We start from the raw sequence: 24,629 nt of genomic DNA, 5'->3' as shown, positions 1-24,629 counted from the left end.
CAGATTTCATACTGTCACAGCAATTTAAACCACAGGAGAAAAGGATTGCTGATTGGTTAGCAAGCGAACTCTGGCTGAGGCATTGCCATTGCAAAAGCAGTGGGGAACTATAGGCTCCCCAAGTCTCTGGATAATTCAGAAAAATTGCAAGGCTTCCAACATATTCCTTTTGCAGAGAATGGCTCCTTGCTTATGAATGTATGTCCCTTCTAGCAAGCATAAGTGAACCATGTTACAAGCTCAGCTGATTCTTATATTGGTTGTTAGTGTAGCGATTAGCGCACTCAGGATTGTTCAGGAAGTGATGCTCATCACAGAATCGCAGTAGATATTTTGGTTTTTGCAAGTGCAGGTTGGTTGTGTACTCTGCCTATTACAGACAGCTAAAGTAACAGGTTGTTTGATCTGCCACCTAGCATGATCGTAAGCCTTGCTTGAAAACAAGCTATGAAAACATTTGTTAGACTTGCGTAAGAGTAATCAGCTGCCTTGTGACATATATGATAGGATTCGTCCTCATGGCTCACTACATCCATTCATGTTTGGGCTGCCGAAGACATGCAAAACTGATGTCCCATTACACTCTATTTTATCAGTGACTGGTTCTGTGCAGCATGACTTGGCCAGATGCTTTGAGTGAATTACCACAGCTAGTTCTTAGTGAGTTTTTCACTTCGTGGTGAATACCTTCACAAACACGATAAGCGACCTACATATTAATAGCAGCACCTTATCTATGTGCTCGTTTGACATTGTAAGCTTATTTACAAACATGCCACTGACGGAATTCATCAACATTTGTGCCTTGTCGCTATGCCATGGCAATCTAGCTGCGCCACCATTTTGTGAACCTGTATTCGTTGAACTTATGGACTTAGCAACTCGCACAATCAAGTTTATTTTTCATGACACTGTGTTTGCCTAAATAGATGGAATAGCCATGGGATCACTTCTGTAACCAGCTCTTGCTAACATTTTCATTTGTTTCCACGAGAATCAATGAGGCAAGCCCTAACTTGCTACCCCTTACATATTTCCAATACATCTGCGATCTTTGAATCTGCAGCCGCATGTAAGAATTTCTTTACACGCCTGAATGCACTCCATTTTGCACTCAAATTTACTTCTGAGATGGAACAGCCTAACACCCTCCCTTTCCTCGACATGCTGAGACATCCGCTGATGGGTTCTTGACTACTGTCTACCACAAGCCTACCTTCACAGGTCACTATACACATTGGGATTCATATAGCTCCACATGCTATAAGATTGGCCTTAGTAATCTTGCAAACTTGTTGCAGAAATAGAGCACATCAAAGCTACCCTGTTCAGGTCCTTTGTGTGCTAACAGCTACAAAAACAACTGATTTTAAGATAATGAGTTGAGCTCATAATATGGCTCATTTACTCTGTATTTCACAAATGGGCTAAAGGCTGCCAATTTCTGACCTGAAAAGTGCTCGGTCTACTTCAAGTTACCCTGGAAAGGCAAAGTTTTTCAAAAATTTGAACAACAAGTTAAGTAAGCCATTTCATGCTGCTATTATGCAGTGGCAACGAGAGTGTCATTTTCCACTAATAGGATGCTGCCATCAATTCTGTCTAATACACAATTGAGCAACATTTTGTATGAATTTCAGTGCCAATGCAATGCCAGGTACATCATTACAATTGGATAATCAAATCAAAGTACAGACTGCACTCAACCAACCCAGAACAAAACATCCACTGTTAGGTGTGATTCCGTGATTGGGCAACACTTGCTGAACAATCCTTTGTGTGCTAACAGCTACAAAAACAACTGATTTTAAGATAATGAGTTGAGCTCATAATATGGCTCATTTACGCTTGCTAGAAGCTCCATACATTCATTAGCAAGGACCCGTTCTCTGCAAACAAAAGGAATATGTTCAAGCTTTGTGCATGTTTTCAATTACCTGACGACTTGGGGAGCTTTAAAGTTTCCTACTGCTTTCTATGTGGCAATGCTTTGGCCAATCAGAGTCGACTTGCCAACCAATCAGCACCCTATAGTATAAAATGTTGTGATCATTTGAAATTCTTTCATATGTCCTGATGAGTGTAAGACGAAATGCTTTGGCAACATGTCTCTCTTTTCCGCAATATTTTAACTGTTAGCGGTCATCATATTTATGACCCTTGCTCTGGACTCTGCCTTAATTTGAAACAGTTTCTCCAAATCTTCTGTATCAAATATCCATATAATTTTAAAGATTTAATCAAACTTCATGTTGGTCTTGCATCAAGTTACATCACGTCTACAGCATAGTAATAGGCCATTTGGCCCAACTGGTCTATGCCAAAGTTTATGCTCACAAAGCCTCCTCCCACTTCTCTCCATCTAATCATATTACCATATCTTTCTGTCCCTTTCTCTTTCATATGTTTATCATGATACCCCTTAATTACATCTATGCTATTTGCCTCAACATGTGGTGGCAGGGTGGTTTTGCAGAAAAAAAATGGGTTTGTCTATAAATTGACAAAGACAAACTTGCCAATGAAATTGTAGCCTTGGCATTTCTTTTTGAAATATGAGTTTGTCTAAACAAATGAGTTCAATTGTGAAACTCATGGACTGCACAGTGAGGAAGAATTTACTGTGCTAATGTCATTATGTCTGCCTAACAAACTTAATATAGCTTACCCAGCTTCCTGCTAATAGTTTCTCAGGTGCCATTGCTGCCTCTTCATCAATCATCCTATTTAAGAGCTGAGAAAACTAATTACATTTGGATTATAGTAAGTGAATTGAAGCGTTGCCCTCTGCCAAGTCTCAAGCTAAAGGCTACAGAGCTGTGAAACTAGTACCTTGCCATTTGAGTGGGATGCCAGTAAGGTAAAATTATCACCAATGTTTTTTTTGAAAAACTGATTTATTTTTGACTTGATTCATTTTAAAGTATTAAATTAATTAGCTGCCTGATATTGAATGATATGATCTGAATCAATGTGATGAAAGCTAGTGGTTTTGGGTGTAGGTATTGTCATGACTCACTGGGGATAGTGAACTGCTAATTTTTAACTCTATAACCTAATCTCTACCCCTTCTCAAATCCCTATACACACCCATACAAGACACATAAGACACACAAAAAACCTGAGTTTTAAGGGTGGGATAAAACAGTTCAATAGCACCAATTCCGGAGTACAGGATTTGATTTAGATTGATGTCTTCCAAGTTCCTTTGAGTTCTTGTTGATTACACAAGGTGGTCTTCCAGCACTTGCAGTATTTAGTTCACTGGTTGAGCACTTACCTTTCAATGTCTTTAGCAGTGATTTTCCCCTTTGCCTCTTGACAGAGGTTTCAGAAAGAGAGCAGGTTATAGAGATATGAGAAGGAAAGCCAGCTACACACAGGAGAAATAGGTTTTAAGTCTTGTTCCTTTCAGGCTAGGAGCTATTCTGCTGCACTGCTCCCACACACAACCTGGTTACCTGGTCAGGAACCAATTAAAATGTTGTTGTCAAGCAGCTCCCTGGGTCCAGGACTCCTTTCCGCCACCATCCTGCCTTTTATGGCACACTCTGTTCCCAGACTGCAACATTATATATATATATAAAGCTCATCCTGTTGCAGTGGACATGTCTTTCAAACTGGAGCCATTGTAATTTTAATCCACAGTCCAACAGGCATAAAAAGATATGTTCTTTACAGTACAGATTGTGATCTTGGTGAAATGTTACTAGAGAACATTTTTCAACTGTCATCTTTGGATTGCATCTTACATTCCCCCATCCGGGCATATTTTCTGCGGAGGTGGAGCACGTAAAACAGGGTGAGTGCCCACCCCATCACCTTCCCATCCACCCACAAGCTCACCCCATAAAATGCTGAAATCGGCAGCTTGCTTGCCATATTTAAATAGATAATCAAGGGTCAATTAAGCTTGTTAGCAAGCTTGTTGACCCTGATAATACACTGACCACGCCATAAAACAGTTGGTATTTAAAAGATTTAAAAGATTATAAAACAGTTGGTGAGGGCAGTCGGTTGGGAATGGGCAACCCGATTAAAAAAAAAAATCTTCAAAGGACTGGAAGAAAGGGGTGGGTTCTATCTTTGAGGGCTGCCCTCTGTGGTTCAGGGAGCAGCCCCTCCCTAAGATAGAACCCGTCCCGCCTTTCTTCCTTCTTGCTTGATGCATTAAACCGACCTGTCCATGACCCCAGATTTACCTGTTTCTGGAAATCCATGGGCTGCCTTCTGCTTTCTCATTGCAGCCCTGGCAATGCCCACTAATGTGTTTTTGTTGCTGATGGGGTTGCTGGCCAGTCCTATTGGCCGGCAGCTGCTGAGGGTGGAATTTCCTCCCCAGTTAGGGGCGGAAATCCCACACTGACCCTACTTAGCCTGCCTGCAGCGCTTTATGACTCCAAGGCAGGCCAGTGTGGAGCATGTTGGCTCCACACCGACTTTGCCTTTGAGGGTTGGGGGGTGGGTGGAGCAGCCCACTTCCACCACCCCCCCCACCACCCTGGTGTAATATTCAACGCTTTGTTTTCAAGTTCTACTCCCAAGAGCAGTAGTAGTAATAGCCCTGGCCAATATTAATTTCTCAACCAACACCTAAAACAAATGACCTGATCATTTACTTTGTTGCCATTTGTGGGAGCTATCTGTGCACAAATTGGGTGCCTTGTTTCCTACATTATAACAGAGTACAATTCAAAAGTTCTTCATTTGCCCTAAAGCACTTTAGGATGCTCCATGGTCATGTCAGGCATTACGTAAATGCAATTTCTGTCTTATCGTGCTCTGAATCTCCATTCCCAATATTTTCTTTTGCCTCAGGAACCCTGCCTCTGAAAAATGTGGCAGATCTTCTGGACTGCGATATTTTACAAAAATTAAAAAAGGAATGTGGAGGTTTGAAGACCCTGTTAAGAAACAATTATCAAGTATTTGAAGGTACAACTTTTAATGAAAGTCATGTTTATCCCCCACTTATTTTTCCCTCAGGTTTACATACACTTACAGCAGCTTTGTATTTGTTGCTTCAATATTTATGTTTAATGCACATAAGCACATTCTTTTATGGAAGTAATCAGACAAAAGCTTTTGATGACTAAGCTTAGCAATGATTTGTTTTCTACCTGTGGACTTAGAATTTTATTTTTCGATCAATGCCAATTCTTCTAGAGATTTAAATTATAAAAAGAAATAAATGTGTTATAATTGTCCTTTTTCTATCTACTACTGATTTTTTTCCATATATATCTGTAGCTACATGGATTTATTTAAAAGCCTACAGAAATTTCTACATATGTTGACGATCTAATTAGTGGTGCTAATTGTTCATATCTAGAATTAATAATTCCAACATTTTCATCATTTCTATCTAAAAACTATTTTCACCCCTTTGAACATTTGTTTGAGAAAATGCAATAAGGTACACTATGGAGGTTCAGGCTATGAGTTAATGATTTGTTTTGAAGATACGCCAGGATCTTTTGAAATTTGACTTAATTTTATACATTTCAGTAGGCTAAAATCTGCAGATATATCTATCTTTCTCTCTCTGTTCCTGTGTGTGTGTGTGTCTCTCTCTTTCCCTGCTTCCCCATTCAAATTTATTTAGAAATGGGATATCTAGAGTCATTACATCAACAGTAAAATCCTGTTGTGCTATCCCTACCAATAGCAATGGCTAAAGGATAGATAAAATGCTGGGGGTACCATGTTTTGGAAATATCTTGAAATTGTAGAACTTTTCCATAACTATTTAAAATTTGTTGAAGCCTTCTCATTCCATTACACTTTTGTGTAATTATTTAATTTCTGACAAGGTGGGTCAATAATTGCTTGAATTTCTAAAATAGCCAATGCTAATTTTTTATTATAAAGTTACTTTCTAAAGTGGTTTTCCAACAGCAAGCCATGGTTTCTATGACAACTAGATCCGCTTAAATGTTGAATTTTGATCTTCAGTTGCCTAGGCCCCAAGCTCTGGAATACCCCCTCCTCCCCACATCTCTCTGCCTTTCTATACCTTTCCTCCTCTAAGACACTCCTTAAACCTTATCTCTTTGACCAAGCTTTTGGTCATCTAATCCAATATGTCCTTATGTGACTTTGTTTCATAATGCTCCTGTAAACCACATTACATTAAAGGCATTATATATGTATAAGTTGTTGTAGTTACAGATAAGATCGTTTAACAAATCTTTAATTTATCAGTGTACTCCTTTGTAAGCACTATGTACAATTAGATCAAGATATATAAGTAAACACTTGAAAATGGAAAAAAGTAATTATGCTTATTCCCTCTTCCGCATGTAGTTGTCCATGGAAAGGTTCAGATCCGTGACTGGTCAAAAGAAAAGCAACCAAAAATACTGCCATCAGATACAAAAAGCAAATTACCTTCTGAAGCACATAAGACACGTCTCTGCTGGTTCTTTGTTAATCATCCTGATGGATGTCCTCGAACTGCGGAAAAGTGCCCATTTGCACATGGAACAGAAGAATTGCGAGCTCGTGCAAATAGCAGAAAAATAAAGTAGTGCCTGTGAGTTGTATTCCTGGATATTTAAGATGAAATCCGGTGTTTAAGAATGAAATACACTTTTTAGATAAAATGCTTCCTGTTCATTCCTAATAACTAATGGGTCAAAGTTTGCTGTAACAGGGTATCTAATGGAGTCTGTCATTGGTTAAAATTTCCCTTGCATATTTAGGTTTTTTTTTTGTGTGGCAAGTTACTGGAAGTGCGAGCTGGTGATGATGTAGTGAGGGAAATGGGCCCTGAGTAAACAGCATCCCTTAAATAATCAGATTGAAGGATTGTGAAATAAACAGCAATTATAAATTATAAAAATAAACAGCACAAGGACTAAGATGGAACTTTAAATTAGAGTGAGTGAATTGAATGTCGAATCAGGTACTGGAAAAGAAATTTTACAAAAAGATTGGATTAAGAGAGAGGCAGAAAAGAAGCAGAAAGGAAAAGTTTAAAAAATTATAATTTTACAATATTAAAATCTCTTGAATGAATGAGGCTTCAAACTTTAATTTTTAGTGTGAGGGAAGTTGATTTGCAGTGTTTAATGATTATCACGTCATTAAAAGGATATTTAATCCTAAAAAGACAAGAATCAGTTTGCTGTGGTGAGTTTATTTTTTATCTGTCATGCAATACTGCAACATTTGCCATTCAGTACAGGTCAATGGTGAGGCAGACAGCAAGATTTTTCAAGCTAACAGCAGAGTGGTGCAACTCAAACAGCAACTTTTGGATATCTGTATTTAAACACACACTTGTCCCCTGTCTGAAGTTGCTGTACTATTTGTGCATAATTAACAGTGATTACCATTAGCCTGATCATTTTGATAACAATATCTGGCCCAATATATTTGAACCCCAGTGTTTTTCTGACCAGTTGTTTTCGATAATTAACTCCACAAAAGTGAGAATCATTGTTAAGTAAATTGAAATTATTTCTATCCACAGCTGTGACCCTTGTCCAGAGGAACCCAAGTTAAAAACTTCTGTTAAATGAATGTTTTCCCTGTTCTCTACTGCATTTGTTTATAATTGGTTCCTGCATATATTGTCTACTAATACATAGTAATAGTCATTCAGTAGTGCAGAGCTTGGGTTGCTGAAAAAAAGAGACGTGTCACTTTCTTCAACAATACATAGTAAGTTAATAACCATGTATGAAAGTTTTCACTTTTTAGAAACATTCAACGACCTTAAAGATAGGATGCTTTTTGTTAGTATTTTGCCAATAATCAGAAAATGCAGCTTTGTGCCATTCAGCTTATTCACTAAATTGCAATTGGCTGTATTTTTTAAAAATTAATTCACAGGATGTGGGCTTCGCCTCCCTAGTTGCCGTTGAGAAGGTGGTGGTGAGCTGCCGTCTTGAACTGCTGCAGCCCATGTGGTGTAGGTACACCCACAGTGCTGTTAGACAAGGAGTTCCAGGATTTTGACCCAGTGACAGTGAAGGAATGGCGATATATTTCCAAGTCATGATGGTGAATGACTTGGAGGGGAACTTCCAAGTTGCGGTGTTCCCACTTATGTGCTGCCCTTGTCCTTCTAGGTGGTAGTGGTCGTGGGTTTGGAAGGTGCTGTCAAGGAGCTTTGGTGAATTCCTGCAATACATCTTGTAGATGGTATACAGTGCTGCTACTGTGGGTCGGTGGTGGAGGGAATGAATGTTTGCGGATGTGGTGCCAGTCAAGTGGACTGCTTTGTCCTGGACAGTGTCCAGCTTATTCAGTGTTGTAGGAGCTGCAGTTACCCAGGCAAGTGGGGAGTATTCCATCACATTCCTGACTTGTGCCTTGTAGATGGTGGACAGGCTTTGAGGAGTCAGGAGGTGAGTTACTCGTCACATGATTCCTAACCTCTGACCTGCTCTTGTAGCCGCAGTATTTATATGGCTAGTCCAGTTGAATTTCTGGTCAATGGTACCCCAGGATGTTGATAGTAGGGGATTCAGTGATGGTAATGCCATTGAACATCAAGGGGCAAGGGTTGAATTCTTGCTTGTTGGAGATGTTCATTGCCTGACAATTGTGTGGCGTGAATGTTACTTGCAACTTGGCAGCCCAAGCCTGGATATTGTCCAGGCCTTGCTGCATTTAGATGTGGACTGCTTCAGTATCTGAGGAGTCGTGAATGGTGCTGAATGTTGTGTAATCATCAGTGAGTATCCCCACTTCTGACCTTAGGATAGAAGGTAGGTCATTGAAGAAGGAGCTGAAGATGGTTGGGCCTAGAAAACTACCCTGAGGAACTCCTGCAGTGATGCCCTGGGGCTGAGATGACTGACATTCAACAACCACAACCACCTTCCTTTGTGCTAGGTTTGACTCCAACCAGTGCAGAGATTTCCCTCTAATTCCCATTGACTCCAGTTTTCCTACGGCTCCTTGATGCCACACTTGGTCAAATGCTGCCTTGATGCCAAGGGCAGTCACACTCACCTCACCTCAGAAGTTCAGCTCTTTTGTCCATGTTAGAACCAAGGCTGTAATGAGGTCAGGAACTGTGTGGCCCTGACGGAACCCAAACTGGGCGTCAGTGAGCAGGTTGTTGCTAAGCAAGTGCCGCTTGATAGCACTGTTGGTGACCCTTTCCATTACTCTACTGATGATCGAGAGTGGACTGATGGGGCGGTAATTGACTGGGTTGGATTTGTCCTGTTTTTTGTGTACAGGACATACCTTGGCAATTTTCCACATAGCCGCGTAGATTACACCCTGGTAGCTGTACTGGAACAGCTTAGCTGGAGTCGCGGCAAGTTCTGGAGCACAAGTCTTTAGTACTATTGCTGGAATATTGTCAGGGCCCATAGCCTTTGCAGTATTCAGTGCCTTCAGCCGTGTCTTAATATCACGTGGAGTGTATCGAATTGGCTGGAGACTGGCATCTGTGATGCTGGGGACCTCTGGAGGTCTTCTGGCTGAAGATTGTTGCGAATGCTTCAGCCTTACCTTTTGCACTGCTGTGCTGGGCTCCTCCATGAATGAGGATGGAGATATTTGTGGAGCCACCTCCTCCAGTGAGTTGTTTAATTGTCCACCACCATTCATGACTGGATGTGACAGGACTGCAGAGCTTAAATCTGATCCATTGGTTGTGGGATCACTTAGCTCTGTCTATCACTGGCTGCTTATGCTGTTTGGCACACAAGTAGTCCTTTTTTATAGTTTCACCAGATTGATACCTCATTTTTAGGTGTTCCTGGTAATGGTCCTGGCATGCCCTCCTGCACTCTTCACTGAACTAGGGTTGATCCCCTGTCTTGATGGTAGTGTTAAGAGTGGGGGTATGCTGGGCCTTGAGGCTACAGATTGTGTTCAAGTACAATTCTGCTCCTGCTGATGGCCCACAGCGCCTCATGGATGCCCAGTCTTAAGTTGCTAGATCTGTTTGAAATCTATCCCATTTAACACAATGGTAGTGCCACACAACACGATGGAGGGCATCCTCAGTGTGAAGGCAGGACTTCATCTCCACGTTGACTGTGTGGTGGTCACTCCTACCGACACTGTCATGGACAAATGCATCTGCGCCTGGCAGGATGGTGAGGATGAGGTCAAATACGTTTTTCCCTCTTGGTTCTCTCACCACTTGCCGCAGACCCAGTCTAGCAGCTATGCCATTTTGGATTCGGCCAGCTCAAAGAGAACCACTCTTGGTGATGGACATTGAAGTCCCCCACCCAGAGTACTTTCTGCGCACTTGCCACTCTCAGTGCTCCCTCCAAGATGTTCAACATGGAGGAGCACTGACTCATCAGCTGAGGGAGGGCAGTAAGTGGTAATCAGCAGGAGGATTTTTTGCCCATGTTTGACCTAATGCCATGAGACTTCGTGGGGTCCAGAGTCGATGCTGAGGACTCCCAGGGCAACTCCCTCCTGACAGTGTACCACTGTGCCGCCACCTCTGCTAGGTCTGTCCTGCTGTTGGGACAGGACATCACCAGGGATGGTGATGGTCAAGTCTGGGACATTACCTGCACGGTATGATACCTTGAGGGTGACTATGTAAGGCTGTTGCTTGACTGGTCTGTGAGACAGCTCTCCCAATTTTGGCACCAGCCCCCAGATGGGTCGATAGGGCTGAGAGTGCCATTGTCGTTGTCGTTTCTGGTGCCTAGGTTGATGCCCGGTGGCCCTTGTAGTGGTTTGTTACAACTGAGTGGCTTGCTAGGCCACTTCAGAGCCTGGGACATTTAAGAGTCAACCACATTGCTGTGGATCTGGAGTCACATGTAGGCCAGAACAGGTAAAGGCGACAGATTTCCTTCCCTATAGGACATTAGTGAACCAGATGAGTTTTTACAACAATCAACAATGGCGGGATGAGGTTTCATGAAGGCTTTATTAAATTAATAAATAAATTTCTCACATTTCATAAACATGTCCCAGCTCATGTGACACTATCATATGAGGGAACATGTGTAAGTAATTTTTATCTTTATTAAAAATTCTCAGTATGTTCTGAATCTCTCTGAGGCAGCTCCGTGCCTCAGAGATTTCTGCGCTCTTTTGCGCGCATGCTTGAAAGAGCGCAGGCTCCGACTCTCCCTCGTCCCTCCCACCCACACAGGTAGCACTGAGTGGTACAGTGGTGCCTTAATTGGCCCGCCCACGTAAAATGACGGCAATCGGCTCCGCAGTCTGTCCCGACCGGCCCACCCGACTGAGAAAATTTTCCCTCTGGAGTTCTTGAGAGAATACTGTTAATAAAAACAAATATGACATCAGTTTGTAAGTACTTATCTCAACATTTAAAGATGATTTGGCAGTTACAATTTTTCAGCAAGTACTTAGCCATTATAAAGGAAAAAGAAATATGAAGTACCGATGGGTGAAGTACAGTCCTGTATCTTTTGCACCATATTTCCATAAAAGAAGCTTAACTTTTGGATAATGCTAAATTTTGAGGTGTAACATCATGAGCTTCAGTGCTAGTACAAAGATTTCTGACAGTAATGATACGGAAACCAGAGCTCGTATACCAGGAAAGAAAAATCTTGTCTGCTGTTGTAGAATCTAGCTGTTAAACTATTCAAGTTTTTTCTTTGTTTCTACTGTCCAACCATGCAGTTCGTTCCATCGGTGAAGAACTTCCTAATATTAGCCCTTGACTTGCTTTTTGCCAGTTTGAACCTATGCTTCTTTGCCCCACTCTGATGGTATAACTTGAACCAGTGTCTCAGATTTTATCTTTTTTACACCAGCTACTATCTTTGACATCTTCGCTGTTTCTTTTCAAGGTTAAAGGGCTCACATTCTTGTAACTCACTACATGATGCCAGATGTCAGTCCTGTGACTCTTCTCCACACAGTCTTAGAGCTTGAATCTCTCCTTTCTGCTCATGATCAAAATTAGACACAGAACATAAAGGCATCATCTATTATGAGCATAATAATCTCCAACTTACAGTCCGCTGATTAAGCTATTCAATTCAGCATTCTAAAACAGAAATAAAATATTGCTGATGTTAAAAACCTTAAAGAACAAAGTGCTGGAAGTGCTTAAGTGGTAACTTAAGGTTCCTTAGGGAGATGTTAAGGGAAAGTGTTGATTCATGAAATTGTAAATGGAGAGATTTCTTCCAGAAAATAATATTTAAGCATACAATATATGAGCAATTTGAGATGCTATATTTTAAGTCTAGCATGCTTGGTAGGAATAGATAAATTTGGATCCATGGTTCTCTAAGCTTTCCACCACTTTTCTTCAACTCATGAATGGGTCTGTTGTAGACTATTTGATAGAGATTATTGCCAGAATTAGTCAAAATCTCTGTTATTGTTATATCTACTATCAGCATAGTAGAAGTTGAACTTGATGAACCTTGGCCGTTTTTTTTGTATAGCAATTCCCATGTTCCTGTGGAGAAATATCTACGACAAAAGGTTATTTCTAGTGTACAGGAAAGAACTTGATTTTGATTTCGGTTTTAAAGATTTTTTTTCAAACAAAATCCATTTCTGTTTAGATTTTTTTAAAGCTTTACAAAAATTGTCTGTCCCTAAAGTTTTGACACCATTTTGCGTTGGTCAGATGTTATGCATTCTAGCCACAACGACCTGCCTTCTTTAGTTCTGTGTCCGTTGAAAGTGCATGAGATCTAGGTAAACTTTCAGTAAAGCACCTGGAAAATGAACAGCAAACCCCATCTGATAATTGTTTTCAATTACTGGATTTATGCCGCCTTAAAATTTCACTCCAGTCTTCAAAAGCAATAGAGCATCATCTTAGACCTCACTTTTTGTTTGAAATATTAAGCATATTTATTTTGCAAGAGATGAAGATGCAAGTTAACAGTCATAGAACAGTCATATATTTAGAGTAAACAACCGTTGACCTACTTTCTCAAGTGGCCATTATAGTAAAAAGATTGCAACTCGAATGACTAAGCATATCCTTTAAGATAACTTTTAAATGCGTACAACAGCGGTGATTTTTAATAACTGGCCACTCAACTGTCATCCAGTTGACTTCCAAGGTTAGCCTGACCTTACTTTCAGACAGGCATGTAAATGTACAAGCAGCCTGCTCACGAAAAACATGCAGAAGGCTGCAAAAAAATTCAGGACCCCATACAGATTGTATACCCCCTGAACATGCCCCCCAACCGATTAAAATTTTCAGGTAGAAATGCACGGAGCATGCACCACAAATACGCTGCCCATTTGTACGATTTGGGCAACCTGACCAGCAATCCTTAAAGGAACTGTTGCAGACTGCTTAAAAAAGCGACCAAGAACTTTTCAAACTTTTTGGTGAAGCCCGAAGACATAGGAATGGATCTATTTGCTGTCAGCCTGTTCAACCACCACCATTCCCTGCCCAACCCCACCCCCCAATCTGACCTCCTGGTGCACAGCCTACAAGTAAGCCCATATATCACCTTTGTACAATTGCCGAACTGCAGCAAGGTGCCCTTTTGAGTTCCTTACTGAAAATGGTTCAGGCCTCCCAACGTCAACCTTAAGGTGGCAACACAGCCACTTCTGGCAAATTTGACTTCCACCTGTAAAATTGGAACATTCAGCCCGAGTGTTTTTCCTTTATTTAAGAAAGACCAAGCTGATTTGCACTGAATGGTTGATTCTCAGATTTCAAACTGTCTCCTCTCATGAGATTTTCCTACTACCCTCAATTTAACCAAGATGACTTTTTTATATATGCAGTGAAAGTATCACCAAGATTAAGTGGATTTTGATTTTGTGACCTCTCATTCAAAAATGGACTACAAAATAAAACCTGAATCAATGACAGCACTGTTTAAGTTGAATTTTCTCACATGCCTGAAACATTGTATTGGGGTAGACTTTAAATGCATTGTCATTCTCTTTCAAGAAGCAACCACAATTTGAAAGCCTACTTGTCATATACATGATAGCTACCCAATCTTTGGAGCTGGATTGGTGGTGTGAATTTTAATTTGTATCTCCTGATGACACTAAGTTGGGTCATCACTTGGCAGCATCGGTGGCATTGCAATATTCACAATGCAAATCTACTCTGTTTCAATCAGTTGAATTAGTAGCAGACCAATACTATAAAGGGGGTGGAGGGGGAGTCACGTTGCCAATAATTATATCAGTGCAATCTGGGCTGATTTGGCAATACTGGCGCAAAAGATCAGGGAATTGTAACTGTTAAGTGATTATGCCCAAAATCAGTTAGTTCATGTTTTCTATGATATCTTGCACTGGTTCAAGATTCAATTCATCAAGCCAAGTTCTACCTACAAAACTAGCCACAACCCCAGGTCAAGATTGCACTGGTTAGGGAGGGCTCTTCAAATTGTGCCAATTTTCTTAGGCTGACAGACTTTTGTAGGCATGTTTTAGAAGTTCTTATATATCAAATAATATTTAATTTACTCAAAATATATACCCATAAAACTATTAAAGGGTTCAATAAAGATTTTTTAAGTAATTTTCAGTGATTTTAAATGAGGTAACTTTGAGATGAAGGATTGGATACCCTTATTAAAATGTCTATTTTTGCTGATAAACCCATTTTCAGCTGTATTCATAGAACTGCACTTGGTTAGCTCTCTTAAATACTTCAAGGGCTACCATTTAATGGAAAGAAAGAAATGGAAACAATTACCTTGTATTATACTGCTTGATTATGCTATTCCATGAATGATTTTGTTTGTGATTATGCAAATTGATTTTAGCAGGAACCTGAAGTGTAACCTAACCAGGCCAATTTCAAGCAGATTTTGTGAACAATTTCCTAATTGTGCTCGAAGTGGAAATTCTACCCCAAGATATCCAACACTTTAATTCTGCTTTTTAATAAGATTGTACTTTGATTGTGAGTAGTTTTTTTGTTTAGAAGTGATTAATGACTCTGATTATGACACACTGTAAATCAGGCAAATAGGTTAAAATGATTCTAAAAAATGTTTGTATAATTAACATTAGCAATGCTATGCCATTGAGGGTAGAATTGGTAGAATTTCTGAAGGGGATGTCCCAACCTTGAGGCTATGTTGCACTGGGAGATCAAGAGAAACTCTGAAAAAAATGCCAAGTGGCTGTGTCTTGAACAACCTTGCTTTAAACTCCTCTTTGTTTTGAAATTCCTCCCATGGCCTTTCCCCTCCCTTTAATCTTCCTCAGCCCAACAAGCCTTTGAGATATCTGAACCACACCAATTCTGGCCTCAAGCATCCCAGATTTTAATCACTCCACCATTTGGTGGCCATACCTTCAGTTGCCTAGGCCCCAAGCTCTAGAATTCCATCCCTAAATCTCTCCACTTCTTTTCCCAGTTTTAAGATGTTTCTTAAAATCTACCCCTTTGAACAGGCTTTTGGGCTTCTGCCCTAGTCGGGAGAATTTTCTCTTTGGCGTTCAGGGGTGGGCTCCCTCACACAGACACATAAAATGACCCGCGGTGACGTCAGTCATGTGTCATTCCGATCTTCTGTTCAGCGGGCACGCACCGGAGTCAGCTGCGTGCCCGACGAACTGTCAAATGCCTGTTAAGGCCATTAATCAACCAATTAAACAAATTGACAGGGCTGCCTGTCCAACCTTAATGTTGGCAGGCAGGTGAAGAGCCCAAGCAGCCATCACGTTTTGTATGAAACCTCATCTACAGGTGGGATGAGGTTTCATGAAGGTTTTATTAAATAAATAAAAAATTTTGAAAGTTCATAAACATGTCCCAGCTCATGTGACACTGTCTGAATAATTTTATTTTTTCTATTTTTTTCAACTTCACAACCGCGCTTAATCTTCCTGAGGCAGCTTTGTGCCTCGGAGTTTTCTGCCCTCTTTCGCGCACATATGCGAAAGAGCACAGACCCTGACTCTCCCTCCCCGCCACCTGCACAGGCAGCATTGCCGGGCATGTGTCATACAAGGAATGCCCATAAAATGGTAGCGATCGGCTCCGCGCACGCTCCTGACCGCCCTGCCCGATGGGGAGAAAATTCTCCCCCATGTCACCTTATGAGACTTAATGTCAACTGATGTTTCCATCAAGCATTTTGGGATGTTCTACCACTGTATAATTTCAGATTATTGTTGTTATTGACTACCTAAAAGAATGATTACACAAAGTCAATGGCAGACTCCTGTGAGAATCTAAATATGTTGCTGTTTAAGTAACTGCAACCGGACATCCTTCATTTTACTGTCTTTTTTAAAAATGAAATTCAACATACGCTGTTTAGTGTTAGATTAATCAGGTAGTTTGGAAGCAGAATGCACAGACGAGAAAGGGCTTTCACCAAAAAGAAATGCTAAACTTATTGTTGGTTAACCTGTTAATGAGTAATTATTGTGTTTAATAAATTCAATATTTATTGGTAAGGCTAAGTAAAGTGGTTTCATAAGGAATTGGAATGCTCATAATTTAGCCAGTAAAAGAAAAACTGAAATAGTCATCAGGTACAAGATCTGCGTGCGCTCTGGATTCCTCTTTATGCAGGTAAAGTGAAACCAGTAGTATCCCGTTACCTTTGGTGTAGAAGACTACAAAATTAAACTGATCCAATTTACCTGACACAGTGCCATTTAATACCTTTTTATTAAACCATGAATTATGCTCTAGTTACAGTATATAGAAGCAATTACACTGGGTGCTCTGATGTTTGTACTTCAAAGAAAAATTAAGATTTCTTTGCAGTTTAAGTATATAGATTGTATAGTAGTAAGTATAGGTTGGATCATCATATAAACTATGATGTACTGTTCGTGGTTATATTCAATTTTTAGTTCCTTTATGAAAAAAATAAACATACTAAAAAAAAAAATCAAGACATGCAAGAAGTATGGTGATCATGAGACTTCTCATTCAGAAGGACTTGGCTCCTATCATACTCAAATGCACTGGATCCCTCACAAGGGCTAATTGAAATATTGGAGGCATTATATTCTGTCTTCCAGATAACTGAAGAGACGTTAGACATTTTCGCAATAGTAACAGGATGGGACAAAGCTTCTTTCAGTGTATTGTGTGTTATTGTTCCCTTGGTGCAGACAATGAATTAGATGAGAATTTGCTAGCCTCCCCTGGGTGCCTTTGTTTTCCGGTCCCCCGTGCAGCCTCCATCCTGTGTTGTGCGCCACAAGTTTTTCTAAATGATATTTCCTACCCTTCCTCACTGCAGGCAATGCACTAGCTCACAAGTCTCTTCCAATTAAAGATTCCTCCCCGTTGATATGAAGAGGGTTAAGAGAAGGTTCTCACTTTTTCATTCTCTTTGATTGAAATGTTATAGCCATAAATAATTCTGAGCAACAGGAATGGAGTGTCCTGTCAGTGAGCTACACTATTTTCCTATTGGTACCCAAGGCTACCCTTTGAAAATGTCACTTAGAAAATCGAAGCTGCTCAAACAGTGTTTACAGTCCTGAACAGCAAGCAAACTACAGACTTGACAAAATAGTTGACACTTTTTTAAAGCACGGCCAACAGTTAATTTTGATATTCAACTTGCTGAATTCTTTACTACAGTATTTGTATCCATGACCTTTTGATTTAATTTGAATTAGTAACTTGACAACAGGAGTGAAGAGCTCTTATTTCAAGCTGAGAAGGGGGCAATGTATTCTTCTTAATTCAGTCCTTACTTAAAATCGTCTGTTAATTAGAATCTCAGCAATAATTCTTAGTTTGTGTATTGTTTATATTGATTAATTCAATTAATTGGATTAATTCAAATTTGAAGTGCAAAAATATTTGGAATTACCAAGCATCGACTAAATAACCAGCAGATGGCCCAGTTTTACCTGAATACAGATTCTGGGTCTGTAGTTTTTGCTTTTGGCACAATCGATGATCTGGGTGAATATTGGACTTTAGTTTTGAGATGTTTGTTTCCCCTCAAATTTTCTACTTAATCTCATTTACATATCATCAAATGTAAAATCTACCATTGGCCACTGCAATTGGGCAACATCTTAGAATGTATTTTTTAAAATTTCCATTAAAAAGATATTTCTTGATATATTCAAATGTGGTAAACTGGTGCAGCTTTATTAATACAACTGTAGATATGTTTATTTTTGTGATAAACCTTAGTGTCAATCAACCACCTGTGAGCAACCCAATTTTAAAGAACTGAAAATGTCTCCAAAACAATACAAAATCTCTTACTAGTTATACTGGTGTAAAGTAATCAGTTTCTCATTGGAAATTTTTTAAAAATGAAGCTTTTGAATGAAGAGTCCTTGAGCCCAAAAAAAGCTTAATTTTAAGAGTCTCCTCGAAAGACATCAAACGGGCACAGTTAGTAGAAACTTGCAGTGATCAATTTAAATGGGTTTGTGGCCAGTTTTGTGGGCGGGGCCTGCTAGCACAATACTTTTTAAACCAGCACAAAATATAGTGGAAACTCCAGTTACACTGAATTTGCATCGACTTTGGTCAAACTGTGCTGAAAAAACGAGCACAACCTAATGGAAACTCATGCCCCATCTCTTTACATTTCAAATGCTACTGTACCATTCAGCCTTATGATTTTGTTTGTTCACTGAGGTGCAGTTGACAATTTTAGCATGTTTAATTTCACAACATACAAATTTTTCAGCATTCCATTCAGATGGACGCTAAGATAGATAGGCCTCTTTAATTACCAGGTACGTGTACATAATGTAGTGCAAATCAGTTCTTTGTTCCCTTGTTAGTTAGGCACAATAAGGAATAGGAAAAATGCTACACATGTTTAAATGCATTTAAGCTAGGCTGACATGCAGAATTAACTTTTTGTTTATTTATTCACGGGATGTGGGCTTTGCTGGCTGTGCCAACATTTATTGCCGATCTCTAGTTGCCCTTGAGAATGTGGTGGTGGGCTGCCTTCTTGAACTGCTGCAGCCCATGTGGTGTAGGTACACCCACAGTATTGTTATGAAGGGAGTTCCAGGATTTTGACCTAACAACATTGACGGAATGGCGATATATTTCCAAGTCAGGATGGTGATTGACTTGGAATGGACCGTGTTCCCATCTATCTGATGCCCTTGTCCTTCTAGACGGCAGTGGTAGTGGGTTTGGAAGGTGTTGTCGAAGGAATCTTGGTGAAATCCTGCAGTGCATCGTGTAGATGGTGTACACTGCTACGACTGTGTGTCGGTGGTGGAGGGAGTGAATCTGTTTGTGGTGCCAAACAAGTGAGCTGCTTTGGACAGTGTCAAGCTTCTTGAGTATTGTGTGAGCTGCACTCATCCAGGGAAATGGGGAGTATTCGATCACACTCCTGACTTGTGCCTTGTAGATGGTGGACAGGCTTTGGTGAGTCAGGAGATGAGTTACTTGTTGCACGATTCCTAGCCTTTGACCTGCTCATGTAGCCACAATATTTATATGGCTAGTGCAATTGAGTTTCTGGTCAATGGTAACCCCGAGTATGTTGATAGTGGGGGATTCAGTGATGGTAATGCTGTTGAACATCAAGGGGCGATGGTTGGATTCTCTCTTGTTGGAGAGGGTCATTGCCTGACATTTATGTGGTGCGAATGTTACTTGCCATTTGTCAGCCCAAGCTTGATATTGTCCAGATCTTGCTGCATTTTGGGATGGACTGCTTCAGTGTCTGAGGAGTTGCGAATGGTGCTGAACATTGTGTAATCATCAGCGAACATCCCCACTTCTGATCTTATGATGGAAGGTCGTTGATGAAGCAACTGAAGATGGTTTGGCCGAGGACACTATCCTGAGGAACTCCAGCTGTGATATCCTGGAGCTGAGATGACTGACCTCCAACAACCACAACCATCTCCCTTTGTGCTAGGTATGCCTCCAACCAGTGGAGAGTTTTCCCCTGATACCCATTGACCCTAGTTTTGCTAGGGCTCCTTGATGCCACAGTCTGTCAAGTATGGTCTTGATATCAAGGGTAGTTACTCTCACCTCACCTCGGGAGTTCAGCTCTTTTGTCCATGTTTGAACCAATGAGGTCAGGAGCTGAGTCAATCTGGCGGAACCCAAACTGGGCATCAGTGAGTGGGTTATTGCTAACTAAGTGCCGCATGATAGTACTGTTGATAACCCCTTCCATTCTTTACTGATGATCGAGAGTAGACTGATGGGGCGGTAATTGGCTGGGTTAGATTTGTCCAGCTTTTTGTGTACAGGACACACCTGGGCAATTTTCCACATAGGTGTACAGGGAACAGCTTGGCTAGAAGCACGGCAAGTTCTGGAGCACAAGTCTTCAGTACCATTGCCAGGGCTCATAGCCTTTGCAGTATCTAGTGTCTTCAGCCATTTCTCGATATCATGTGGAATGAATCAAATTATCTGAAGACTGGCATCTGTGATGCTGGGGTCCTCCAGAGAGGCCGAGATGGAGATGGAGCATCCACTCGGCACTTCTGCCTGAAGATTGTAGCAAATGCATCAGTCTTATCTTTTGCACTGCTGTGCTGGACTCCCCCATCATTGAGGATGGGGATATTTGTGGAACCTCCTCCTCCGATGAGCTGTTTAATTGTCCACCACCATTCATGACTGGATGTGGCAGGACTGCAGAGCTTATATCTGATCTGTTGATTGTGGGATCGCTTAGCTCTGTCTATCACTGGCTGCTTATGCTGTTTGACGCACAGGTAGTCCTGTGTTGTATCTTCCCCAGGTTGGAGGGTACCTTCAATGTGAAGGCAGGATGCTGTCTCCACAAGGACAGTACAGTGGCCACTCCTACTGATACTGTCATGGAGAAGCATCTGCGGCAGGCAGGTTGGTGTGGATGAGGCCAAGTATGTTTTTTCCTCTTGTTGGTTCCCTCACCACTTGGCACAGACCCTGTTGAGCAGCTATGTCTTTTAGGACTCGGACAGCTTGGTTAGTAGTGGTGCTACCAAGCTCTGCAGTCCTACCAGACCCAGTCGTGAATAGTGGTGGACAATTAAACAACTCACTGGAGGAGGAGGCTCCACAAATATCCCTGTCCTCCATGATGGAGGAGCCCAGAAAACTCTCCACTGGTTGGAGTCCTACTAAGCACGAAGGAAGATGGTTGCGGTTGTTGGAGGTCAGTCATCTCAGCTCCAGGACATCATTGCAGTAATTCCTTAGGGTGGTGTCCTCGGCCCAACCATCTTCAGCTGCTTCATCGTCAACCTCTATTCCATCATAAGGTCAGAAGTATGGATGTTCGCTGATGATTGTACAATGTTCAGCACCATTCGTGACTCCTCAGACACTGAAGCAGCCCGTGTCCAAATGCAGCAAGATCTGGACAACATCAAACTTGGGCTGAAAAGTGGCAAGTAACATTCGCACCACACAACTGCCAGGCAATGACCATCTCCAACAAGAGAGAATCCAGCCATCACCCCTTGATGTTCAATGGCATTACCATCACTGAATCCCCACTATCAACTTCCTCAGGGTTACCATTGACCCGAAATTGAACTGGACTAGCCATACAATCCCTGTGGCTACAAAAGCAAGTCAGAGGCTAGGAATCGTATGACGAATAACTCACCACCTGACTCCCCAAAGCCTGTCACCATCTACAAGGCACAAGTCAGGAATGTGATGGAATACTCCCCACTTGCTTGGATGAGTGCAGCTCCCACAACACTCAAGCTTGACACCATTCAGGACAAAGAAGCCCGCTCGATTGGCACCATATCCACACACATTCATTCACTCCACCATGGACGCACAGTAGCAGCAGTGTTTACCAACTACAAAATACATTGTAGGAATTCACCAAGGCTCTTTCGACAGCACCTTCCAAAGCTACGACCTCTACCATCTAGAAGGACAAGGGCTGCAAACACATGGGAACACCACCATCTGGACGTTCCCCTCCAAGTCACACACCATCCTGATTTGGATATCTATAACTGTTCCTTCACTGTTGGTGGGTCAAAATCCTGAAACTCCCTAACAGTACTGTGGGTGTACCTACACCACATGGACTGCAGGGGTTCTAGAAGGCAGTTCACCACCACCCTCTCAAGGGCAGCTAGGGATGGGCAATAAATGCTGGCCCAGCCAGTGAAGCACACATCCCGTGGATGAATAAAAAAAATATATAAATTTATAGTGAATGGCAATGTTCTCTGTATTTGAGGGGTCAAACATATAAAATGAAATGTAAGGTTAAAATATCGAAAGCAAAGGATATTTCAAACATGGAAGGATTCAAAATTCTACAAAGGATTCATGTCAGGCATCCATTAAATATATTTGTACAGCAATCTTAAAGCATGAATGCATACATGATGGAGAAGGGAATAGAAGGATGCAGTGGGCAGGGGGTGGTATGGCGAGTGCGGGGAGAGGCTGGGTGCAAGGATTTGGAGAAATGTTCATTTGGAGTGTAAACATCACAGATGACTTGGGTTGTATGGGTGGTTCTATACTGTATATTAATTTTTTTATTTGTTCCTGGATGTGGGCATCACTGGCTAGGCCAGCATTTATTGCCCATCCCTAATTGTACTTGGGAAGGTGGGAATAAGCTGCCTTCTTGAAGTGCTGCAGTCCCTGTGGTATAGGTATGCCCATGGTGCTGTTGAGAAAGGAGTTACAGGATTTTGACCCATAACAATGAAGGAACAGCAATAGTTCCAAGTCAGGATGGTGATTGGCTTCAAGGGCAACTTCCAGGCGGTGGGGTTCCCATGCATCGGCTACTGTTGTCCTCGGTGGTAGAGGTTGTGGGTTTGGAAGAGGCTGTCGAAGGAGCCCTGGTGGGTCACTGCAATGCATCTTGTAAATGGCACACATTGCTGCCATGGTGCATCGCTGGTGGAGGGAGTGAATGTTTAAGGTGGTGGATTGGGTGCCAATCAAGAAGGCTGCTTTGTCCTGGATGGTGTCGAGCTCCTTGAGTATTGTTGAGTCTGCACTCACTCAGGCAAGTGAAGAATATTCCACTACACTTCTGACTTTTGCCTTGTATATGGCAGACAGGCTTTGGGAGTAAGGAGGTGAGTCAGTCTTCCCAGAATTCCCAGTCTCTGACCTACTCTTGTAGCCACAGCATTTAAATGGCTGGTCCAGTTCATTTTCTGGTCAATGGCAATCCTCAGGATGTTGACAGTGGGGGATTCAATGATGGTAATACCATTGGGAGTCAAGGGAGGATGGTTAGATTCTCTCATGTTGGAGATGATCATTGCCTGGCACTTGTGTGGTGTGAATGTTACTTGCCACTCATCAGCCCAAGCCTAAAAGTTGTCCTAATCTTTCTGCAAATGGACATGGACTGCTTCAGTATCTGAGGAATCACAAATGGTACTGAACATTGTGCAATCATCAGCAAACATCCATACTTCTGACCTTATGATGAAGGGAAGGTCATTGATGAAGCAGTTGACGATGGCTGGGCCATGACAACTCATCTACAATCATAAGTGTTCCACATGTACTATTTCTAGGTCATAAAAGAAAGAAAGACCTTGCATATATACAGAATGAAAGGGGGCAGAAATTCATTAACATAATTGAAGAATGCCATGTGAGCCTGCTGCATTGTCTGCCTCGGTAAACCTACGTAAGTCTACGTAATGCCACTAGGACCAGTGCTACATGAACAAATTCCTTCCCCGTAGCAAGGTACAGCACAGAATGAGGCCCATCTGTCCCAAACCAACGCTTTTGAGAAGCAATCCAGTTAGTCCCACTCCCATTTTTTACCCCATATCCTGGCAATATTTTTCTCCTTCAAATACTTATTGGATTCCCTTTTGAAGACTATGAGTAACTCTTCATCCATCACACCATCAGGCAGTGCATTCCAAATTCTAACCATTATTTGTGTAAAAAGCTTTTTCCTTATGTTGCCTCTGGTTCTTCTGCCTGTTGCCTTAAATCTACCCTCTGGTTATTGACCCTTCAACCATTGGAAACAGTTTCTCTTTATTTACTCTTGCTTAAACCCTTAATGATTTTAAACACCTCCATCAAATCTCTTCTGAGCCTTCTCGGCTATCGGGAGAACAGCCCTAGCATCTGTACTCTATCCGTGTAACGATAATCCCATTCAAATAAATTTCTTCTGTATCCTCTCCAAAACCTTCATCTCTTTCCTAAAGTGTTCTGCCCAGAATTGGTGCTAATACTCCAGCTGGGGCCAAACTTGTATTTTGTACAGTTTATATAACTCTCAGGTTTCCACAGTTGTCATCTGTTTCATGTTTAGCCACAAAGACTGTCCACCATCTACAAGCCACAAGTCAGGAGTGTGATGGAATACTCTTCACTTGTCCAGACGAGTGCAGCTCCAACAACACTCGAGATGCTCGACACCATCAGGACAAAGCTTGATTGGTACAGCATCCACCACCTTCAACATCCACTCCTTCCATCACTGATACACGATGGCAGCAGTGTCTACTATCCATAAGATGTACTGCAGCAACTGACCAAACCCATGACCTCTACCACCTAGAAGGACAAGGGCATAGATGCATGGGAACACCATCCTCCAAGCCATACACCAGCCTGACTTGGAACTGTATCACTGTTCCTTCACTGTTGCTGGGTCACAATCCTGGAACACCCTATCTCGTAGCACTGTCGTACATCACATGGACTGCAGCAGTTCACCATAGCTTTAGCAAAGTGTGCTTCCTTAGTAAACAGCAATGCAAAGCACTGGTTTAGTACTTCAGGCATGCCCTCTCAAAGG

General features: G+C 41.6%; 1 protein-coding gene across 9 annotated transcripts in view; it reads left to right on the top strand.

Moving 5' to 3' along the window:
- trmt44 (tRNA methyltransferase 44 homolog) overlaps window positions 1–24,629 on the top strand; it is a 62,522-nt gene that overhangs the window by 27,942 nt on the left and 9,951 nt on the right. For 4 of the 9 annotated variants that reach the window (XM_041189398.1, XM_041189348.1, XM_041189408.1 and 1 more), the window contains 3 exons: window positions 4,819–4,935; window positions 6,307–6,535; window positions 14,700–14,840. In XM_041189398.1, the coding sequence (XP_041045332.1) occupies window positions 4,819–4,935; window positions 6,307–6,530 (341 nt within the window). In that variant the 3' untranslated portion in view covers window positions 6,531–6,535; window positions 14,700–14,840. Of the gene's footprint in view, window positions 1–4,818; window positions 4,936–6,306; window positions 6,536–14,696; window positions 14,841–24,629 lie in introns of those variants that run through there. The other 5 variants (XM_041189390.1, XM_041189368.1, XM_041189382.1 and 2 more) reach the window with 3 other exon arrangements.

Source organism: Carcharodon carcharias, chromosome 1 (assembly GCF_017639515.1).
Source record: "Carcharodon carcharias isolate sCarCar2 chromosome 1, sCarCar2.pri, whole genome shotgun sequence".
Lineage (NCBI taxonomy): Eukaryota > Metazoa > Chordata > Chondrichthyes > Lamniformes > Lamnidae > Carcharodon > Carcharodon carcharias.
Note: the sequence above shows the minus strand (reverse complement) of the source record. Positions and strands in the feature narration are given on the sequence as shown.